Source organism: Geotrypetes seraphini, chromosome 19 (assembly GCF_902459505.1).
Source record: "Geotrypetes seraphini chromosome 19, aGeoSer1.1, whole genome shotgun sequence".
Taxonomy (NCBI): domain Eukaryota; kingdom Metazoa; phylum Chordata; class Amphibia; order Gymnophiona; family Dermophiidae; genus Geotrypetes; species Geotrypetes seraphini.
This window is the reverse complement of record NC_047102.1, coordinates 37,849,118-37,870,448: the sequence shown is the minus strand read 5'-3', so window position 1 is coordinate 37,870,448 and position 21,331 is coordinate 37,849,118. Positions and strand designations below refer to the sequence as shown.

The window sequence follows — 21,331 nt, the reverse complement described above, 5'->3', positions numbered from 1 at the left end:
AAATACTGTATAGCCAACAAAGTGCACAGGATAGGAGAGCACGAAAAATGAGGAAACAAATGGATTTTGGGAAAAAAAAAAAATTAAAAGTGGTTTCTTTTGTTCAGGGTTTAAAAAAAATATATATGATTTTTTAAATCAAATTTTTGTTTAAAAGTTTTAGCTTTAAATATTTTGGGGACATGTTTCTGTGTATTGTATTGTATAATGCAGGGCTGCCCAAGTCCGGTCCTCGAGATCTACTGTCAGGCCATGTTTTCGGGATATCCACAATGAATAGGCATGAGAGAGATTTGCCTGCACTGCCTTCTTGGTATGCAAATCTCTCTCGTGCATGTTCATTGTGGATATCCTGAAAACCTGGCCTGCCAGTAAATCTTGAGGACCGGACTTGGGCAGCCCTGATATAATGCATTTCATAGAGGATAGCGTTGCTGGTTTTAAGAAAGGTTTGGACAAGTTCCTGGAGGAAAAGACCACAGTCTGTTATTAAGAAAGACACAGGGGAAACCACTGGCTGGCCCTGTATCAGTAGCATGGAATATTGCTACACCTTGGGTTTTGGCCAGGTACTAGGGACCTGGATTAGCCACCGTGAGAACGGGCTACTGGGCTTGATGGACCATTGACCTGACCCAGTTAGGCTATTCTTATGTTCTTATTTCTTCTGTTTCATTGTATACTGTGTGATAGAAATGTTCTTATATAAATATAATGGTAGAATGGGAAGAGAGATACAAGGGGGGAAGAGAATGGAACTTTTATACCGCCTGTTTGTGGTTCCACATTCATAGCGGTTTACATATATACAGGTATTTTGTACCTGGGACAATGGAGGATTAAGAGACTTGCCCAGGATCACAAAGAGCAGTGCTGGGATTTGATCCCACAACCTCAGGGTGCTAAGGCAGCAGTGCTACCACGAGCCACTCCCAGAAGAGTTTGCAATCATGTTTGTTCACTCTTTCCAAAAATACTAGGGCCAGGGGACATGTGATGAAGCAGAGAAAATATTTCTTCCCACAACATGTAATTAAACTCTGGAATTCGTTGCCAGAGAATGTGGTAAAATCAGTTAGCTTAGCAGGGTTTAAAAAAAAAAAAAAAAAGGTTTGGATAATTTCCTAAAAAAGAAGTCCATAGGCCATTATTGAGATAGTTTGGGGAAATCCATTGCTTATTCCTAAGATAAGCAGCACAGAATCTGTGTTGAGCAGCTTATGGCCAGTGACCCAGAAGGCAGCGCCTACAACATAGCCAGTTGAAAGAGGTGGCTGGGGATGGGGGCAGGGAATTGGATATTGGGAGAGAAAGTGTTGCTGGAGGCTGTGAAAGAGCAGCTGCTGGGGATGAGGGGAATGACTGCATCCAGTGAATGAATTGATCTGTGTTCAGCGGGGTTTCATTTGGCTTTTCCCGTTTCTTGGAGTTGCGCCTCATTGCATTGTGGGCATTTGTATGTCTGCTTCTTTCGTTTGCAATTAGCAGTACAGGTTTTAGAGTGAATCAAGACTAGATTCAGAAACCAGGACTGGTCTAAAATCTCCCTCCAGAAACCAGATAACTTGGCAGCTCAGGGGAAAGACAATTGATTGCACCAGCAGCAACTAAAGCCAGACTGGGAGAGTGCCAGGAACACTCTGCTTTCCGTATCTCCTGCCTGAGGGAGGCCGAGGGGAAGAATTAGCAATCTACAGCAAAACTGAATATTACACAGTATGTTCATTATGAGGGATATTTGGGCTTTGAATGGCCATATTCTGGGCAGGTGCACAAGCAGCAGAGTGATGAAGGCAGGCCTGGCACTGTCTACTAATGGTCACTTGGAAATGAACTGGGACACGACTGCAAAAAGAGTAAAAATTCACTAAAGCAGACATCACAAGTGAAGCTCAACCGGATCACTCCTTCCTCCTTTTATACTCTCACAGTCTGTTCTGGTCATCTAATCACCCTTCCTTTAGTGACAAAAGGTGTAACACTACAATACAGATGACAAGCAAAGAAGGGCATTTTCAAAAAAAGGTCCTAGTCCATCTTCAACGTTTCCAGTTGAACGTCCAAAGTTGGATGAACAAAAATGGCCATTTTTGAATGGCAAACTCCTGGACATTCAAATATAATTTAAAAAAAAAAAAAAATCATCTCCTTAGATGTTTTAGCCACTGGAATGTCTAACTTTATATCCCATTTTTGATCAGAACATAAGAATAGCCTTACTGGGTCAGACCAATGGTCCAGTAGCCCATTCAGGTCCCTAGTACCTGGCCAAAACCCGAGGAGTAGCAATATTCCATGCTACCGATACAGGGCAAGCAGTGGCTTCCCCCATGTCTTTCTCAATAACAGACTATGGACTTTTCCTCCAGGAACTTGCCAAACCTTTCTTAAAACCAGCTATGCTATCCGCTGAAAACATCCTAATCCTAACTATTTGGACCTGGGTGGGGCCAGCATAGCAATGGACTGGCCACATAGACATCCCAACAGAACAATGGGATACCTTAGAGCAGTGTCTCTCAAACAGTGTGCCAAGGCACAGTGGTGTGTCCCAAAGAGATTGCGGGCGTGCCATGAGAGATTCCAGAATTTACTTTATTTAAAAAAAATCCCATTCATTAGAATAGATGACATACACAAAAATCGGTCAATGTTAAGAATATCTGTCGATTAAAACCAATTAAAGCAATTCAGTTAGGTGGCAATAGGGTGCCTACCGCTGACTAACCATTTATAGAATCCAGGCCATAATTGCATTACATGAGTGACTTTTATTCTGCCATTACCTTGCATTTCAAGGCGGAATACATAAGAGGTTATCTGGACATTTCCAGAAGTGTTACAAAGTAGAGCGGGTTGCTTCGGGGGATTGTTAAGAAAAGCAAAAGCATGCTGTCTGTCAAATTTTGGGTGACCCATCTCCCAGCTGTTGGTGACATATCTCCCAGTCATTGGTGACACACTAGTGTGTCCCGACACACTGGTTGAGAATCACTGGTCTAGCCTAAGCCCAGTCTCGTACATGAGTAAGGGGAGTGTGTGGCGCAGTGGTTAAAGCTAGAGCCTCAGCACCCTGAGGTTGTGGGTTCAAACCCACGCTGCTCCTTGTGACCCTGGGCAAGTCACTTAATCCCCACCATTGACCCAGGTACATTAGGTAGATTGTGAGCCCAACAGGACAGAGAGGGAAAAACTGCTTGAATACCCTTGGGAGAACGGTATAGAAAATTGAATAAATAAAAAACTAAAAACGAGCACACCACATACCTGGTTGAGATTGATCAAAAATTAAATGTGTATTGGAAACTTGGCACAAGTAGAAAACACTGCAGGCAGTATACATTTTGTCCTGGTACATTCAGTGCATAAAACAGGCAGGTCACAAAGTCCAGAAATCAAAAAATTGTCATCCAACTGGAAAAAGACAGAGCAAAATCATCTCAGAGCATTTTATTTACATGACATTAGCATTTATGGATTGCTAATATGCCCCAGAAGGCGTTCAGTGCAATTTACAATTTATAAGAGCCTGGCCATGTCCAGGATTTACATTATTTCATTAGGGTTCATGACATACAAGGGACCCTCAAAAAGTTTCATTTTGTTTTAAACACTATTTATTAAATATCTTAAAAGCAGATGACATCACTTTGTCACATGACATTCTACTGAACCACTTCTCCCGCCCCAACTAATTTCCGAGAAAATATGAAAGTTTGTGTTTGTGTAGGCGTATGATTATGGCCTATGGTTTGGAGAGAAGTTGGCCACAGAATGAATGGGCTAATTAGAATATGAAAGGACTAACTTTCACGGTCTGAATCCCACAAAGGAAATGTTTGGATAGGCTGGAGTGAGCTTCTTTAAAGATGCATATGATTCTTAATAGTTTATTATGCTTTTTTATTTATCTATAAATTTACTTCCCCTTCCTATTTGTTTTTTCCTTTGTTATTACTCTTTCTTTCCTATCCAATTATTGTAATTTCTTTCCTATTTATCCTCACAATTCAAGTATGTCTCTATACCCTAACTAACATTTTAATATACAAATGTAATTAAGTATGTTTAGTATTTAAGAAAATTTTACTTTATACTGTCAATAACATTTAATTTGTATGTGTTAAGGTATTAATCTGTATGTATTAAGACTTTGTACATCGCTTAGTGATTTTAAATAGGCGATTCATTAAGAATAAATAAACTTGAAACTTCAATAGCAGCTCCAGTAGCTGGAACCTAAGGACAGTACCAGGTGGACTTCTATAGTCTATGGCCCAGAAATAACAAAGAAAACAGACATTTTTATTTAATCATGGAATTGTGATTACACTTCTCCCTCGGTATTCGCGGGGGTTAGGTGCAGAGCCGGACCACAAAGTGTGAAAAATCACGAATAATTTCTCAGCAGGCTCTGACCCATCCCCACCTCCCTCCTGTGTCCCTGGAACCTTACCTGGTGGTCTAGCGGTGAAGCGGCGCAGGAGTGATGTTCCTATGCTCCAGCCCTGTGCAGAGCCGTCATCAGAATGGCTGCCATGAGTTCCCGGGGCAGGAGCATAGGAACATCGCAACTGCCCCGCTTCACCGCTAGACCACCAGGTAAGGTTCCGGGGAGGCTTAGACGGCTTAAAAATAGCCAAAAAATGAAAATAGGGTTTTTTTTTGTAAAAAAATCATGAATAACCTAATTTGCGGATACTGAAACCGCAGATTTGAAGAAAGAAGTGTACAAGGCAGGCTGGCTGAACCATCTAGGTCTTTATCTACCATCATTAACTATGTTACTATCTGGTGTTGTAATCTTGACATTATGGGTTCTGGTATGAGTGTCACTTTCCTGGTTTGTAGAGTGATGGGTATGTCGAGACCACCATTAGACCAGCTCTAGCATCTGCTGGAGATGTGAGAACATAACATAAGAATTGCCGCTGCTGGGTCCAGCAGTCCACACACCACATGGCAGCCCTTGGTCAAAGACCGGCGCCCTAACTGAGACTGGCCCTACCTGAGCACGTTCCGGTTCAGCAGGAACTTGTCTAACTTTGTCTTGAATCCCTGGAGGGAAAAGCCCGCACAGCCTGGCTGCAAGCTGCAGTAAATTCTTTAAATAGTGCGCAAAATTGTATGCTATTCTGAAATGCGTGTGCAACTTAATTGGCTAATGAGCCAATTAGCACTAATTGGCTGACAACCAATTATTGCTGTTGATTGGCAATTAGTATTCGCATGCACATCTTGCTAAGCGTTATTCTAGAAATATCCACATGCAAATATTCTAGCTCACAATTCAAAAGGGGGCATGATCACATTTGATTTGACAACAGTGATAACATCGAATTTATAAACTTCACAGAAGAAAGGCCCGGCAATCTACTTGCGTATTCTGCCCTGAAAACTTGATCATGTTAATCAAATCACTAGGACTCGACCACGAGTCGATGGCACCCAACACCACCACCATCTTGGATGGATAGAATAAATAAAGAAATATCATCGCACCAAACTTCCGTATATCTCAAAGCAGGAACCCTGGTGGGCTTCTGATCTCTACAGGTCCTTTACCTTCCACACCCACTACCCTTATCTAATGCTCTTCTCTGGGCTCCTTGGCGCTAGCAGTCTTACCTTATTGACCACTGTCAGCAATCACCAATTGGACCCTGAACCTCTGTCCCTTGCTTATATTTACAGGAGATGCTAGGCCCTATGTGAGCCACAACTCCGAATCTAGCTGTTGTTCCAAAAGGCATTGCAAAAGAGAACAGCTGTTACTGTTCACTGCCTCCATCCTAGCTCTGCTGCTCACTCGACCTTGTCCAAGCTCCAGGTGACAAATGAAAGGCTGCAACTAATTAAAATCCAAACAAAAGGAAATAAACAGAGGAAAAGCTGTCATTCTTTGAACAATGTGGCATGCTTCGCCAGTGCTGGCACCCTTCCTGCAAAAATGACTTTTATTACTTCTGTGACAGGCACAGGTAGAAGCGCACACCAAATCAGCTTTAAAAATGAGCTAACTTCAAAGAAGGCATGTGAAAACTGAACGATAATTTACTAAGTACAAAATATTCAGTCCTTTCATTCCGAATTGAATCTAATAGCTGGCAGAGTCAGCAAATAGGCAGATAACTTTTCAAGGTTCTTTTTATTTAAATGTAGAGACCTGCGAAGTGAGAGAGTGAGAAGTGCTTTCAAGCCCCAATCATTGCCTTATAGGCCAAAGCAAGACAGACATATGAGCCACAGGTGATTAAGGGTGCACATACATGTAAAGGACACTTAGAAACATAGAAACATAGAAAGATGACGGCAGAAAAGGGCTACAGCCCACCAAGTCTGCCCACTCTACTGACCCACCCCATTAAGCCCGAGTGCTAATGACCCAGTTCCTTAACTCGACCCTCGTAGGGATCCCATGTGGATGTCCCATTTATTCTTAAAGTCGAGCACGCTGGTGGCTCTGATCACCTGCTCCGGAAGTTTGTTCCACTGATCCACCACCCTTTCTGTGAAGAAATACTTCCTGGTGTCACCACTAAATTTCCCTCCTCTAAGTTTGAGCGGGTGCCCCCTTGTGACCGAGGGTCCCTTGGGAAAGAATATGTCATTTTCCACCTCGACACGACCTGTGACGTACTTAAATGTCTCTATCATGTCACCCCTTTCCCTGCGCTCCTCTAGAGTATAGAGCTGCAATTTGCCCAGTCTTTCTTCGTATGAGAGACCCTTGAGTCCGGAGACCATCCTAGTGGCCATCCGCTGGACTGACTCAGCTCGAAGCACATCTTTACGGTAATGTGGCCTCCAGAATTGCACACAGTATTCCAGATGAGGTCTCACCATGGTTCTGTAAAGTGGCATAATGACTTCAGGTTTGCGGCTAACGAAGCTTCTATTGATACATCCCATCATTTGCCTTGCCTTGGATGAGGCCTTCTCTACTTGTTTGGCAGCCTTCATGTCTGCACTAATGATTACTCCCAAGTCCCGTTCTTCTGAAGTCCTAGCTAGTGTTTCTCCATTCAAGGTGTATGTTCTGCTGATCACGTGGTCTCAGTGCTGAGTGTATTCAACAGGAGTTCTAATTCTTCCTGCTGATCAATTTTAGGAGGCCCAGTAAGCTAAAAGTCCATCTCTCTTTCTAGCTACAAGGGTGCAGATGTGATCCTCCACAATTTTTAAAAGGAATAATGCCACTACAGCAACTAATTAAAATTTTCCATGTAAGCCGAAATGGAAAAATTCCTTTAGCATATTAAATTCACAGAATGAACTATCAGAACTTCTTCGCATTATTATTTGGTGGGATTTGCCGAACAAATCAAACTTGGAACTCCCTCCCTATTTATCTCAGAGAAGAAAAGAACTTAGACAAATTTAAAAGTAAACTTAAGAGCATTCTTTTCAAAGACATTTATGATATTTAGGAGTCCCAGCCTATTTTTGCTTATTTTCATAAGGCTACTTCTTTTATTTCCCTCCTATTGTTTTTTCACCATAATCGTCCTTCTTTCTATCATTATTATTTTACTTCATTATCCTGCCTTTCCCTTTGTTTTCCTTTTCTGTTTATTCTGTTAGTCGTTAATTTAATGTTTTGTTCAGTGTCCATCTGTCTTTTACAACCCCTGTATTATCTGTAAATTGAATGATTTGTTCATCGCTTAGATATTTGAGTAAGCGATTAATCAAATACTTAATAAAATTGAAACTTGAAACTTGATGTTTGTTCCGTATTTATGTTTAAACCATTTTTATTGTACAACGCTTTGAATTCTAGGAGAAGCGTTTAATAAAAATTTAAATAAACTATGAAACTATGAACTTGCTCGTGGCGGTGAACCACTAGAGGCATGGGGGAAGGGAAGTGGGGGCACACACATGGCAAGGGGAGGAGTGGGAAGAGTCGGAGGGGGGGGGGGGGCGTAAAAGAAGAGGTCTCAGATAAATAAGGTGCTTCTTTGTTCTCCCCATTCCCTTTCCCTGTCTCTTTTCTCCATAAATCTACTTTATCTGTTTGAATAGACAGAATGTGAGAGAGAGTGAAAGAGGAAGACCTAAGGGCGGACTGTCCTCCCCCCACCTTTACTTTGCCACTGCTTTCGTGGCACACCTGAAATCTCTTCAGGGCAACCAGTGTTCCAAGCACACAATTTGAGAGACACTGGCTTAGAAGGAAGAGAGTATACAGGTCTTTACTTGCCATCATTTACGATGCAAAACATGCATATTTACTGTGGAGAAGCTAAAAGTGGAACCATTTGGATGTCACTGACTTATTTGTGGTACAGTACTCACCCAAAATTTGCGGGGGTTCCGTTCCAGGGACCTCCGTGAATTTTGAAAAACTGCGAATACGGTTCTTCAGCTGATTGAAGGCAGGAGAGGGCGCTGGCAGGTGCTTAAATTGTACTCACGAAGCCGGGTACATTTACCGACCATCTCTTCCTGGTACTAAAGTCATGGTTACACCAATCAGGAGCTGCTTTGATACACCAGATAGCATGTCACAGCAGCTCCTGATTGGTGTAACCATGACTTTAGAACCAGGAAAAGGCGGTCGGAAAATACCGCAAATTACTGAGTCTGCGATTTGCAAACCACAAATTTATGGGGGAGGGGGGGGGTTTACTGTATATCAAACAACACGAACCATGAACTATATGAACCACGACTGGCCATGAAGACCCCAAGACGTGTTTGGGAAGCTGTACGTTCTAGTCCAAAGCATTTAGCATTGCTTCACCACTTCGGCTAAAACAATCATAAGGGCTCGTCCTGTATTAGGTATGCCAGCCAGGTCTTAGAGAAAATGAATTGTATCTTTGCACATTAGATGTGACTGACTGGTGATCTGATTAATTCTCCACATCAGGGTCCAGCTCCTGTTTGGCAGTACGATGTTTTATGCATTCCAAAACATCTTCCTTGTTCTGCCCCGTTATCCAGAGCTTTGAAATATAAGAACGCTTTCATGTTGTGAACCCCACAAACTATTTTTCTAGAATGGCCCTGAGTCCCGAGGACGACGAAGTCACCGCCCTGCCCACGCTGGGCCTGAGCGAGGTTCGGGAAGACAGCTCCAAAATGCCATGTCTCGCCTCATACCGTAAGCTGTCAGTCACCTTAAAAAACGACACTAAAAGGGAAAGAAAGAGAAGAGAATACAAAAAAAAAAGAGCAGTGCAAGAGAATGAAAAGTCTTTAGCTTGACATGAGTGTCAGCTTTAATTTCTTCCTGCCCCTGCCTCGTTTGCAGCCGGTGTGGCGCTTGCAAAAAGAGCAGCTGATGGAGCTTGTGCCAGCCTTCGTTTGCCAAACTGCTCTTTCCCCTCGCCCGTGCTTGCCTCTCGCCGCCAGTAATTGCTCCCGGGCTGCTGCACAGGGGAACCTGACTCTTAGATAAATAAGGCTTATTTGTTCTCCCCGTTCCCTGTCTCTTTTCTCCATAAATCTACTTTATCTGTTTGAGCAGACAGAGTGTGAAAGAGGAAGACCTAAGGGAAGAGAAGCAGAGGTCTCCCAGGTCATGGTTTTGATTAAGGCTCCATGGTAGGCTCTAGTGAAAAGAGGACGGATTGAGATATCTGGGTTTTACAGGGTAACCAGGTGACCGGATCTCCCCGGACACGTCCTCCTTTCAAGGACATGTCCGGGGGTCCAGATGGCTTTTCAAAACCCGGCACTTTGTCCAGATTTTGAAAAGCTTTCCTTTTCGCAGGAGGGCATCCACGCATGCTTGGATATGAAGCAATGATGTCACACGCACGCGTGCATTTGACATCATTGGGTCATATCTGTGCAAGCGCGGATGTCCCGCCTGACGAGAGCAGGCAGCGGGGGGCTGGGGTGGGCTTGGGGGCCTGATGGGGCAGAACCAGGGCGTGGTGTGGTGGGAAGGGTGAGACTGGGTCTAGAGGTCCGGATTTTTCAGATGGAAAATCTGGTAACCCTAGTTTTACTTCCATTGAAGCAATGGAAGGAGGATGGACAGATACATCTGAGAGCACTGGAAGTAAAATCCGGATGTCAAAATCCATCCTTCTTTTTCTGGAGCTATATGGTAACTCTACTCCATGGTACTATTTAATTGCAATGATGAGCTTTTATAGCAGCCTTTGCAGCAGAGGCCATGATAAGTTTTTCCCTAAATGCCACATTTTTCATGTGTGAAACACACTAGGTGAACTTTCTCTTGTTTCTTCCAACCATACATAAGCCTAGTCTGTTGACTTAGCTTTGGGGTGGCAAGCAGCAAGGAAGCATGGATATAGCAGGCTCAAGTCGAAAGTGGGTGAGCATGACAACCCTACCACTCTCCAAGCAATTGGGGGATCACTTAACTCCATTACTCTAACCCTCAGTACCTTTAAAGCATTTAGGCCTTCTCTGGCAGAGAGCAGAATCCCATCCCACCTGCTCGCACTGGCTCCGAGCCTTCCCTCCGATGCAAACAGAAGTTGTGCCAGAGGAAAGGCTCATGCCACAAGCAGGGGGAGCGTGTTACTGCTTGCTGCCGGGAAAGAACTAAAGGCACCCAGGGGGGGGGGGGGGTTGTCGGGAGAGTGCAGTTAAGTGACCCCTGATCTCCTGGAGGGTGGGATGCTGGGGGTCTTCAGCTGGCAGGGCTTTGGGATCCCTGCCAGCTACATCACTGCTTTACTGCTGCTTGGTGGGTCTGAGTCTAAAATGGGTGTGCCTGTTCCTGTCAAAGCCCATCCATGACTACACCACGCATGGGTAGGAAACCCAATTTAATGCCAGAATGTGGACTCCTCTCATACTTCCCCAGAACTACATCTATGACATCGGGTCTCTATGTTTAGGCTGATCCGTGCCTGATTTTACCCCACCATGAAGATTCCAGCAATACAAGTAACTTCTGATATTTGAACGCTAACTTAATCGTCCATCCTGGCTGAGAAGCTAAGTATTTTTGAATCATTTTCATCTGTGGAGGGGGCTACCAACCTAATTTGGGGTAAATTTCCCTGGTACTGTTGCTCCATAATATTTTTGATTTTTTCACTATTTATAGCTTTTTTTTCACTTTATGGTAGCACACATATCGCCGACCCCCAAGCCCTCTCCCGATGTTGGAACTGACTTCAGTTCTGACGTCAGGCGAAGGCTTGTGGGCTGGCGACGTGCAATCGCTGCACGCTGGCCCTTCCCTTCTTTAAGTTGCGACACAGCAGCGGCAGACCGGGGCCAGAGGAAGATGAATCCGTGGAGGTTAGGCAAGTTTCAGCATGCAGGGAGGGAGGAAGAGGAATCGGCGGAAGGTAGGCAGATTTCAGCGTGCAAGGAGGGAGGAAGAGGAATCGGCGGAAGGTAGGCAGGTAGGCAGGTTTCAGCGTGCAAGGAGGGAGGAAGAGGAATCGGCGGAAGGTAGGCAGGTTTCAGCGTGCAGGGGGGAGGAAGGCAGTTTAAGGCACAGCAGGGAGGACAAAGGCTGGAAGGCAGTGAGGGCAAGGAGGCACAAACTGGGGACATGGGAGGGAGAGAATAGAAAGGGACAATTCTTGGGCCTGGGTGAAGAAAGGAAGGAAGGAGACTCATGAAATCACCAGACAACAAAAGTAGGAAAAATTATTTTATTTTCAATTTAGTGATCAAAATGTGTCAGTTTTGATCATTTATATCTGCTGTGTGTATATGAAAAATGAAATGAACAGGGAAGGGGAGACAGGGTGCAGAGCCTGGTATATATTAGTACACAATTTGTTTCAGAATGTTGTTGTTTTTTTCTGGTTTTCCTACTCTAAATCTAGGGTGCATCTTATGGAGTGAAAAATACGGTATTACAGGTCCACATCCTGAAACCATATTTTAATCACATACACCAGTCCCACCTCACTTACCTTATATTCTTGCTTCTTATGAATCAAACAAATGTGTACCTATTCTAATAAATAATAATAATAATAATAATAACAGTTTATATACCGCAGTACTGTGAAGTTCTATGCGGTTTACAAAAGATTAAGCGAAGGTACAAATTGATTGAACTTATGAGAGGCGGAAGAAAGTGATTAATAGGACAAGAAAACCAGTGTTGGGGAGAAAGTGATTAATAGGACAAGGTAATCATTATTGAGGAGAAAGAGATGAGTGGGTCAGTTGTTTAGATATTTCAGGAACAGGTATGTTTTTAGACGCTTCCTGAATTCGTCATAAATAGTGGGTGAAAGCAATTGTTCTAGATCTTTGCCCCATAATGCTGCTTGATGTGATGTGCTTGATGTGTTTTTTCAGTTTGCAACCTCTAACTGGGGGGGGAAACGAAGTTGTAATGTGAGCTTCTCTTGTGTCTGTTGGCTGAGAAGGAGAAAAAATCAGTTATGTATTTAGGGGCAAGTCCGTATAGTGCTTTGAAGCAAAAGCAGGCGAACTTAAACTTTACGCGTGCTTCTATCAGTAGCCAATGCAATTGCCGGTAGTAGGGTTTGAATTTCTTTAGCACAAATATTAGTCTGACCGCTGCATTTTGCATTAATTGTAAACGTCGCATATTCTTTTGGGAAATTGCTAAATAGGCGATGTTGCAGTAGTCAAGTGGACTTAGTACGAGAGATTGAACCAGGGTTCTGAATGCCGACGTATCGAAATATGCTTTAATGGATCTAAGTTTCCAGAGGGTGAAGAAACCCTTTCTGATTAAGGAGTCCACCTGGTCTTTCAAGGTTAGGCATTGATCTAGAGTTACACCTAGTATCTTCATGGTGGGCTGGATAGGGTAGCAAAAGGGCTAACAATGTTTCAACTCTAGTGACACAAAATTAGAAGAAAGGCAACACTTATCTTATGTAGTCTAATCCATCAGCCAGTGCCGGTTAGAGATAATCAACTCCCGACGCCCTCGCAAAGAAATGGGCATTTCAATCTGAGAACAGATCTTCCTCGGGGGGATATTAACCAGCATTACCCCTCAAAAAGGCCGAAACATTTTCACTTAGACAATGTGGCAACCGAGCATGGAGACAATTGAAAATATAAAGTTTTTGAATAGAAGTTCTATTGAAGGTGAAAGCTCTGAGGAGCCATTTGAAGATTTTAAAAATGTTTCTCTTGACCATCCATGTTTACCCTATGGTTCTATAAAATATCTATTTTGAAGGTGGCAGGGACTCGAACATTAAGGGCCCCTTTTGCAAAGCAGTGCTGCCATGATAAATACACCAAAGCCCATCCAATTCATATGGGCTTCGGTGCATTTAACACGGCAGCATCGCTACCACGGCTTTGCAAAAGGGGCCCTAAATCTGCGCCAATCAGTTAACATGCGCAACCCGATTGGCACTGAATATGCCCATTCTCTGCCCCTAGACCTGTCCCCAATGCTAAAAATATAAATGTTACTTTTTAGCATGTAGGTGTTGCGCACCCATCCCAAAATGACCATACGAGACATCGGCACGCTCTGCGGTATGCCATTTTTTTTTTTTTTTTTTTTTTTTGCTGCAGTAAGTGTGCATTAGTAATTTGGGAGCTCTGCCTATGCCCATCCATATTCTGTCCATGTTAATATACTGAAAATTGTGTGCCTTAAGGTTAAAAAAAAAAAGTTACATCCTTGAAATGGGACGAGCTGGGTTCTTACATTTTCGGGGGGTGGTTTAGCTGGGTTTAAAGGAAGATAGTTTAAAGATTTGAACGGTTATTCCATATATTTGCAGAGATGAACGGCCTTGACTAAACTTCTCAGTGAAATATGTTGGCAAAGTTATCCCGGAAAGGAAAACAACACTTAAGATAAGTCAAGTTATTAAGAAGCATAGCTAAACTATTTATATATTTAAACAATACCGCTAATATAATTAGGGTCCGGTGAAGAAACAAGGCTTAAAGCCTAAGACAATGAATTATAGGAGTCTAAGGTGATATTCCTGAGAGCCATTAGAATTTACATAGGAAGCCATTCAGATGAAGATTGGAGGTGGAACAATAACTTATTGTCCTACAAATTGACTATTTTAATTATAGAACAGCATTAAGACTGTGATCCAGAGTCGGTCTACCCTGGTAATAACATGCATGAGTGAGATAGATAAAATGTTAATTATGAAACTTTATTTTAAAAACAGGTTAGAATTTTTCCTAATGTTTCTAGAGCCACTCAATTTAGAAGGAAAGAGTTTTTGAGGTTAAAATGTAGAGTTTTGGCTCTAGAAGCATCTTTTTATCTGAAATTTCCTTGTAAATGTTTAGTCAAATTACACGATGTTGAATATGTTTTCTGGGATCCTATTCAATTACAACAATTTTTAGTTGCTAGAGAACAGAAATAAGTTTAATTTTCTTTGTTTCATTCCTAAGGATTTAAGAGGAGAAATAGATCTCTATTATAGTGAGGAATGATTCAAGGTTCGCGGAGGTGCACTGAGAATCATTTCCTTTATCTTTTCTTTGTTTTATTGATAATATATTGTGCTAGTCTCCCTCTTTAGTGGGCTTAAAAAGGAATTATGCATGTTTGATTATGTATTTTGTTTTGTTGATTCCCTTTTTTTCCTTGTATTATTGGATAATGTATTATTCAAATTATAATTAAAAAACTTATTGAACATAAAAAAGAACAGCATTAAGACCCAGATTCTATAAAAGAGGCCAAAAGTTAAGTGCCCAGATTGGCACGCCTAGCTGATCTAGGCATCTGACTTACCCCCTCTTTTACTAACGCACAGTGCAGATTTTAGCGATGGCAGCGACAGCAACTGCTCCGACGCTCACAGACTTCCTAGGAGCGTCGGAGCAGTTACTGCCGCCATCAAAACCCGCACTATGCGTTAGTACAAGAGGGGCTTCGTTATTTTAAAAGCTGAATCGGCACTAACAACCAGTTAGCAATGCAGAATTGGCTTAAATTAAAAATAATTGGAGGGTAGGCCCCTACCGCTTTCAGCCAGGTGCCTAATCCAAGGTGCCAACCAGAAAATAGATGTGTTTAGGGGCAGATTGTGGCCATGTTTGGCATGTAGGCTCCTGTTTTGGACTTAGGCACTAGTATTTAGCCCCCAGGTGGGCAACTCCGCTCCTCGAGGGCCGGAATCTAGTTGGGTTTCCAGGATTTCCCCAACGAATATGCATTGAAAGCAGCGCATGCAAATAGATCTCATGCATATTCATTGGGGAAACCCTGAAAATCCGACTAGATTCCGGACCTCTTGCCCACCCCTGATTTAGGCCAAGAAAACCCTATCATAAATACGTTGCATTACGGTTAGGATGCCAGGTGCGATTCTATAAATGGTAGCCAACTTAAGATTGACGTGGGCTATGCGCCATGTTCTTCAACGCCTTTTATACAATCACGCTTAGCACCAATCCACGCAGCTAACATCTAGGCGCAGGCAATTATGCCAATGAAAACCAGACCCAAATGCCTGCATCTAAGTTGTGAGTGGAACGGGTATGTTCTATAACAGTGTGCCTAGCTTTTAGGAATACCCATAACCCGCCCATGCTCCTCCCCTGGCTACACCCTCATTTTCATGCACCACTTTATAGAATACACTCAGAAAGTTGTGCGCTTGTTAGGCAATAAACCCTTTAATTGGCAGATGGTAAAACAGCTGCTTTATGTCACTCGATGTTGAACGAGAGCAACGACGCCATGCAACAGGCATTTGGAGATGCAGATCTCCCATAAGAGCCTAGAAGACGCATGTTGCTTCGGAGCAACAATGCCAAATTAAAGAGTTAAGATGTGCATGCAAATCGGCAATGTGCACAGACTTGTGCCTGGAACTTTGGCCACGGTATACCGAAACAGGGGATTCGTGTGCAAATAGTACTTGCATTAAGGTGCTAAAGTATAGAAATGAGGCGGTCAGGGCTTGATTTACTAAAACATGTCACAAATATATGGCAAGATCCATAAGAACATAAGAAGCTGCCTCCACTGGGTCAGACCAGAGAGTCCATCGCGCCCAGCAGTCTGCACCCTAGTCCATGACCTGTCAAGTGGTCCCTGCCTCACCCTATAACCTATCACTACTTCTGTCCGTACCCCTCAATCCCCTTCTCCTTCAGGAATTTATCCAAACCTTCTTTGAATCCCTGTAGTGTCTTCTGCCCCATCACAACCTCCGGGAGTGCGTTCCATGTGTCCACCACTCTCTGGGTGAAGAAGAACTTCCTGGCATTGGTTCTAAACCTGTCCCCTTTCAGTTTCTCCGAGTGCCCCCTATCCCAGGAATAAACAGTGGATTTTACCAAAGGAATTTAGAATTAAATTTAAAATCCTGATGCTGGCACATAGGACAATATTTGAGTTACAACCATTATATCTCTCTAATCTAGTGTTATTTTACACGTTGAGATCTTTAAATGACAAGAGAGTAGCTGTTCCCCGTATCTCAAGGGCTCACCTGGCCTCGACTTAGTTCCAATATTGTGGAACAATTTATCAGTAGAGTTAAGGAAGGAAGAATCATTTCAGTATTTTAAGAGACATCTAAAAGCACATTTTTTTCAAATGGCTCTCCCGCATTGAATAATGGAATGGGGACCGCAATCTGTCTCAATTTGTACTGATTCGTGTCAATTTGGGTTTATTTATTTCATATAACAGTTTTAGTGAATGTGTTTTAGAAACGTTCATTTCTTTGAAGCTCTCAAGCTCTGCCAGTGACGGATCTGTAAAGTTGTATTAAGACCTGCACTAAAATAGGACTGTTCGCTATCAGGCCGCTTCAGAGACTTTTCTCTCTCTTAAATTTGTTTTATTTTACTTTTAATTTATTTTATCTTCTTTCATTCTTTCTATTTTCTATTTCTTTGATTTTTGATCTTGGAAATGTATTGCATATTTTTATTTTAATCAGGTACTTTAGCTGGATTGTGATCCTAATTTCATTGTAGCTTGATACTTTGTAAACCGCTTAGGTCAGTAAAATGCAGGAGCCGTAGATCAAATCTTAAATAAACATAAACAGGTCCAATTTAATAACGGCTTATGGACTTTGCTTCTAGAAACTTGTCCATAGCAGTGGCATAGTAAGGTGTGTGTGTGGGGGGGGGGGGGAGAGGGGACGGTTTGCCCCAGGCGTGGTCTTCATCGGGACACTGGCATCCTTCCTCCTCTCCACCCCCGTTCCCACTCCTCTCCCTGCTGCGCGCACACACATGACCCTTACCCCATACCTTTTCAACTTCAGCGCAAGCAGCCACCAACTTGCCACCAGTGTTGGCTTCAGCACTCTCTCTGACGTCGCTTTCGGGATACGCGCCTAGGAAGAGGCGTCGGAGAGAGCTCCACAGCTGATGCAGGCAGCAAGTTGGCAGCCACTTGCGTCAAAGTTAAAAAGGCACGGGGGAAGGGGCATGTATGCACAGAGGAGGGTGGAGGGGCAGAGAAGAGGGTGGGAGAAGGGGGTGCCACCGCCCCATGCGCCGCTCAATCTCACTACGCCACTGGTCCAAAGGTCAGCCACGACTGAATGGATATAGCGGCATGTTAACAGTACTAATCCCATCAAGGCGGTAATTGGTAAATGGGCCTCTGTACATAAAATTTTATTTATTTAAAAATTTATATACCGCATAACTATACGGTTTACAAAATTATATATATTCATATTTAAGAAATAATGCTAAACATGTTTCAACAAGACAAACACAAAAAGACATTAACTAACGGCATCATTATCAAAATCATCTTTTAAAATCATCCTACAAGATGGAAACACAAAATCCCATAAAATCACTTATCCCAGGACAAGCAGGCAGCATATTCTCACGTATGGGTGACGTCACCCATACGTGCATCGCCACTTTAAAACTTTAGAAAATTTGCGGTAGCCCGAACCGCGCAACGTGAGTGCCTTCTCGCCCGACGTAGGACGCGTGCGGTCACTCAGATTTCTAGTTTCCGCAGAGCTAGTAAGACCTGCTTCAGCTTCGGTTGAAGGTTTCTCTTTCTTCGCTTGCCTTCCCGCTCTCACGGTTTGTGACTTTTTTGTCATATTTTTAATTTTTATTTATAGTACTTTTTTTTTTTTTTTTTAAATAAAAGAACAGTTCATTTTATTTTATTTTCCCATCACGGGCTTTGGCCCTCAGGGCCTTATGGACTCTTTCCGCCATAGAATTTACAGGACAGGAAGGCATTGACAAATAATTGCGTTTTCAGCTTTTTCTTAAAGTTCAGTCCCTTCACAGAATCGCAGAATACCAGGAAGTGCATTCCAGAGCATTGTTGCCCTGATCTTAACATGAGAGACTAACATCTTGCCCTCCAAACTCAGTTTCATACTATTTTCAGATCTCAAACATTTTCTGGGTTGATAGATTTCAAAAAAAATATTGGAGAAACGTGATATAAAATTTTCTGTATGACTGAAAGAATCTTAAACTGTACCTTCTGCTGCATAGGTAACCAATGCAATTGTTTCAACAGGGCAGTAAATAACGCTTCTTAGCTTGCAGTAACACAGCGTTTCTCTTTCATAAATCTAGCCCTTAGTATCACTGTAGTGTTTTTATGGATTAAGCCATTTTATTTTATTACACAATCTGGAAATTTAGATTTCGTGCATGCACAGCTCTGCATCGAAAGCAAAACCAATGCCATGAACCTTATCTCCACATTTCCTCTCTGAAGATATTGGGAGAGTCTAGTAATAGATTATTCTCATCTGTGGCACCCACTTTGTGAACTCTCTTACCACTAGATGCGAGATTGACTTTACACTTAAGAAGGCAAATGAAATTAGGGTGGTTTGCTCATGCATTTGTCCATTGATATTGGCATTCTGGCTTTTATATTTCAAAATGTTTTATTAGACTGAACAGAAAAGCAATATAATTAAAAAGCCAAGCTTCCATTCCAGTAGTCAAAAAGTAATGCACTGAAAGTAAAAAAACAAACAAACCCCAAAAACCAGCAGCTGTGATATCCGAAACGGCATTCTAAACTAAAAAATACTACTAATGATGAGCCACGCTTAACCTTATGGTAATCTACCACATAGATCTGACTGCACAGGAGGCAGCAGCAGGTCCGCTCGCTGACTCTTTGTGACCAGTGGTCTCCAACTCAAACCCTTTGCAGGGTCACATTTTGGATTTGTAGGTACTTGGAGGGCCGCAGAAAAAATAGTTAATGTCTTATTAAAGAAATGACAATTTTGTATGAGGTAAAACTCTTTATAGTTCATAAATCTTTCCTTATGGCTAAGTCTTAATGATAATATTGTCATTTATAGCTAAAGAAACTGTTTTATTTTACTTTTGTGATTATGATTAACATACCGAGGGCCTCAAAATAGTACCTGGCGAGCCGCTTGTGGCCCCCGGGCCACATGTTTGAGACCACTGTCATGGACCATATAACGGGAGGGGCTCAGGTCCTACCCTTTTATCCTTTCTGCCAGAAGTTGACTTTCCAGGGCAAAAAATCTTCTTTGGAAGCCACTGAATTATCATAGTCAAGATTGAGTCCCTCCTAAAACTTTTAGGCCCTAGGCACATGCCCAGTTTGCCCATGCCTTAATCCTGCCCTGACCCATAACTCACTCTCACCTTCCCTTTCACCCACCCAAAATGTTAACATATTCATACAGAAGGGGAACATAAAGGAGCTTGTAATAAAGGAATATCAAACTTAAAATGATAAGAACATAAGCATGATGGACCTAAGGTCCTGTATCCAACAGTGACTACTCCGGGTCACAAGTATATGGCAAGATCCCAAGAGTAAAAACAGATTTTATGCTCTTATCCCAGGAAGAAGCAGTGGATTTTCCCAAGTAAAACTTAATTACTTATGGACTTTTCTTGCAGAAACGTGTCCAAATGTTTTTCAAACCTTGCTAAGCTAACTGCTTTTGTCTCATTCTCTGGCAACAAATTACAGAGTTTAAATGCAAGCTGAGTTTTAAATCTACTTAGTCGCATCATCACACGCCCCCCTAGTTCTAGTTTCAAATTTACTATTTATTAGCCTCATTGTGTGTCCTTAGTCCTTGTATTTTGGAAAGATTAAACAAGAGATTCACGTCTACCCATTGCACTCCACTCAGTATTTGTAGACCTCTATCATATCTCCCTTCAGCTGTGTCTTAGCCTTTCCTCAAAGGGAAGTCATCCCATCCCCTTTATCATTTGTGTCATCCTTCTGTGTACCATTTCTAATTCTGCTATATCTTTTTTGAAATGTGAAGACCAAAATTGCACATAAAATTTGAGGTGCTGTTGCACAATGGAGCGATTTAAAGGTATTATAATACTGTTAGTTTTCTTTTCCATTCCTTTCTTAATAATTACTAACATTCCAGTTGCTTTTTTTAGCTGGTGCTGCACACTGAGCAAAGGGTTTCAACATATCATCAATGAAAATACCTAAATGTAATTTTCCTCTTTTGCTATCACATATATTGGTCCCCTACTTCCCATACTGAATTTTTATATCAAGCAAGCAACCCTCTTGTAATACCCTCATTTAGACAAATAAAATACATCTTAGACATGCTGGGCAAATTAATGTATATACTCGAATATAAGTCGATTCGAATATAAGCCGAGGCCCCCTTTCCCCCCCCCCAAAAAAAAGGAGGAAAAATGGTTGACTTGAATATAAGTCAGGCGGCTTAATATTCAAGTATCCCAGCCCCCTCCCTATCGAGCTCTGCACCCAGCCCCCTTCCCTCCATCCATTCCCTGTCAGGCTCTGCGCCCAGCACCCTTCCTTCCTTCCTCCCCTCCCCTATCAGGCTCTAAACCCTTCCTTCCTTCCCTTGCCAGACTCTGCGAGAATTCGCTGGAGCCAGTAAGGAAGCCGCTCAGCGCCGAGAAGCAGCGCCAAATTGCGCTGCTGCTCGTGCAGCTCTGATGGCAAAATTAGATCATGCAGTCAGTTAGCCGCAGGGCAGGAGTTTGGAAAGCTTGCTCTTGCCAGCTGCACTTTCACCAGTGATCGGCAGAGGACCCGCTGCACTTCCACCAGATCGGCAGAGGTATGATAGGGCAGGGAGGAGGGGGGCAGAGCCTGGTGGCAATGGCCTTAAAAAATTCTGGGAGGGGGCATTGACCCGAATATAAACCGGGACCCCCATTTTGGGCCAATTTTTTGGCCCCATAATCCCAGTTTATATTAGAGTATATACAGTACTTAATGAATAGTAATCAATCAATAATTGCACCAATTTGGATTTGCGAGTGCATCGACCCTAGGCAGCAGAACACTTTTTCATGGGGGGGGGGGAAGCTCCATCCTAGCCCCAGCAAGATCCTGTGCCATGACCTCTCTCTCCAGCCTCTGATTCCCCCATCTACCTTCCCCAATCGCTGCCATTTTAAATCTTCCGTCAGCCGCCGTGCAGCA

The 21,331-nt window shown here is 42.7% G+C and overlaps 2 protein-coding genes across 16 annotated transcripts in view; both read right to left on the bottom strand.

Moving 5' to 3' along the window:
- The window catches only part of LOC117352063 (nitric oxide synthase-interacting protein-like), a 742,171-nt gene that overhangs the window by 461,294 nt on the left and 259,546 nt on the right, over positions 1-21,331 (bottom strand). The window lies entirely within an intron of this gene.
- The window catches only part of SYT7 (synaptotagmin 7), a 425,674-nt gene that overhangs the window by 266,074 nt on the left and 138,269 nt on the right, over positions 1-21,331 (bottom strand). For 6 of the 15 annotated variants that reach the window (XM_033928077.1, XM_033928082.1, XM_033928075.1 and 3 more), the window contains one exon: positions 3,268-3,414. The exons of the other annotated variants lie outside the window; for them this stretch is intronic. In XM_033928077.1, coding sequence (XP_033783968.1) covers positions 3,268-3,358 — 91 coding nt within the window. In that variant the 5' untranslated portion in view covers positions 3,359-3,414. The remainder of the gene's footprint in view (positions 1-3,267; positions 3,415-21,331) is intronic. 15 annotated transcript variants of the gene reach the window in all.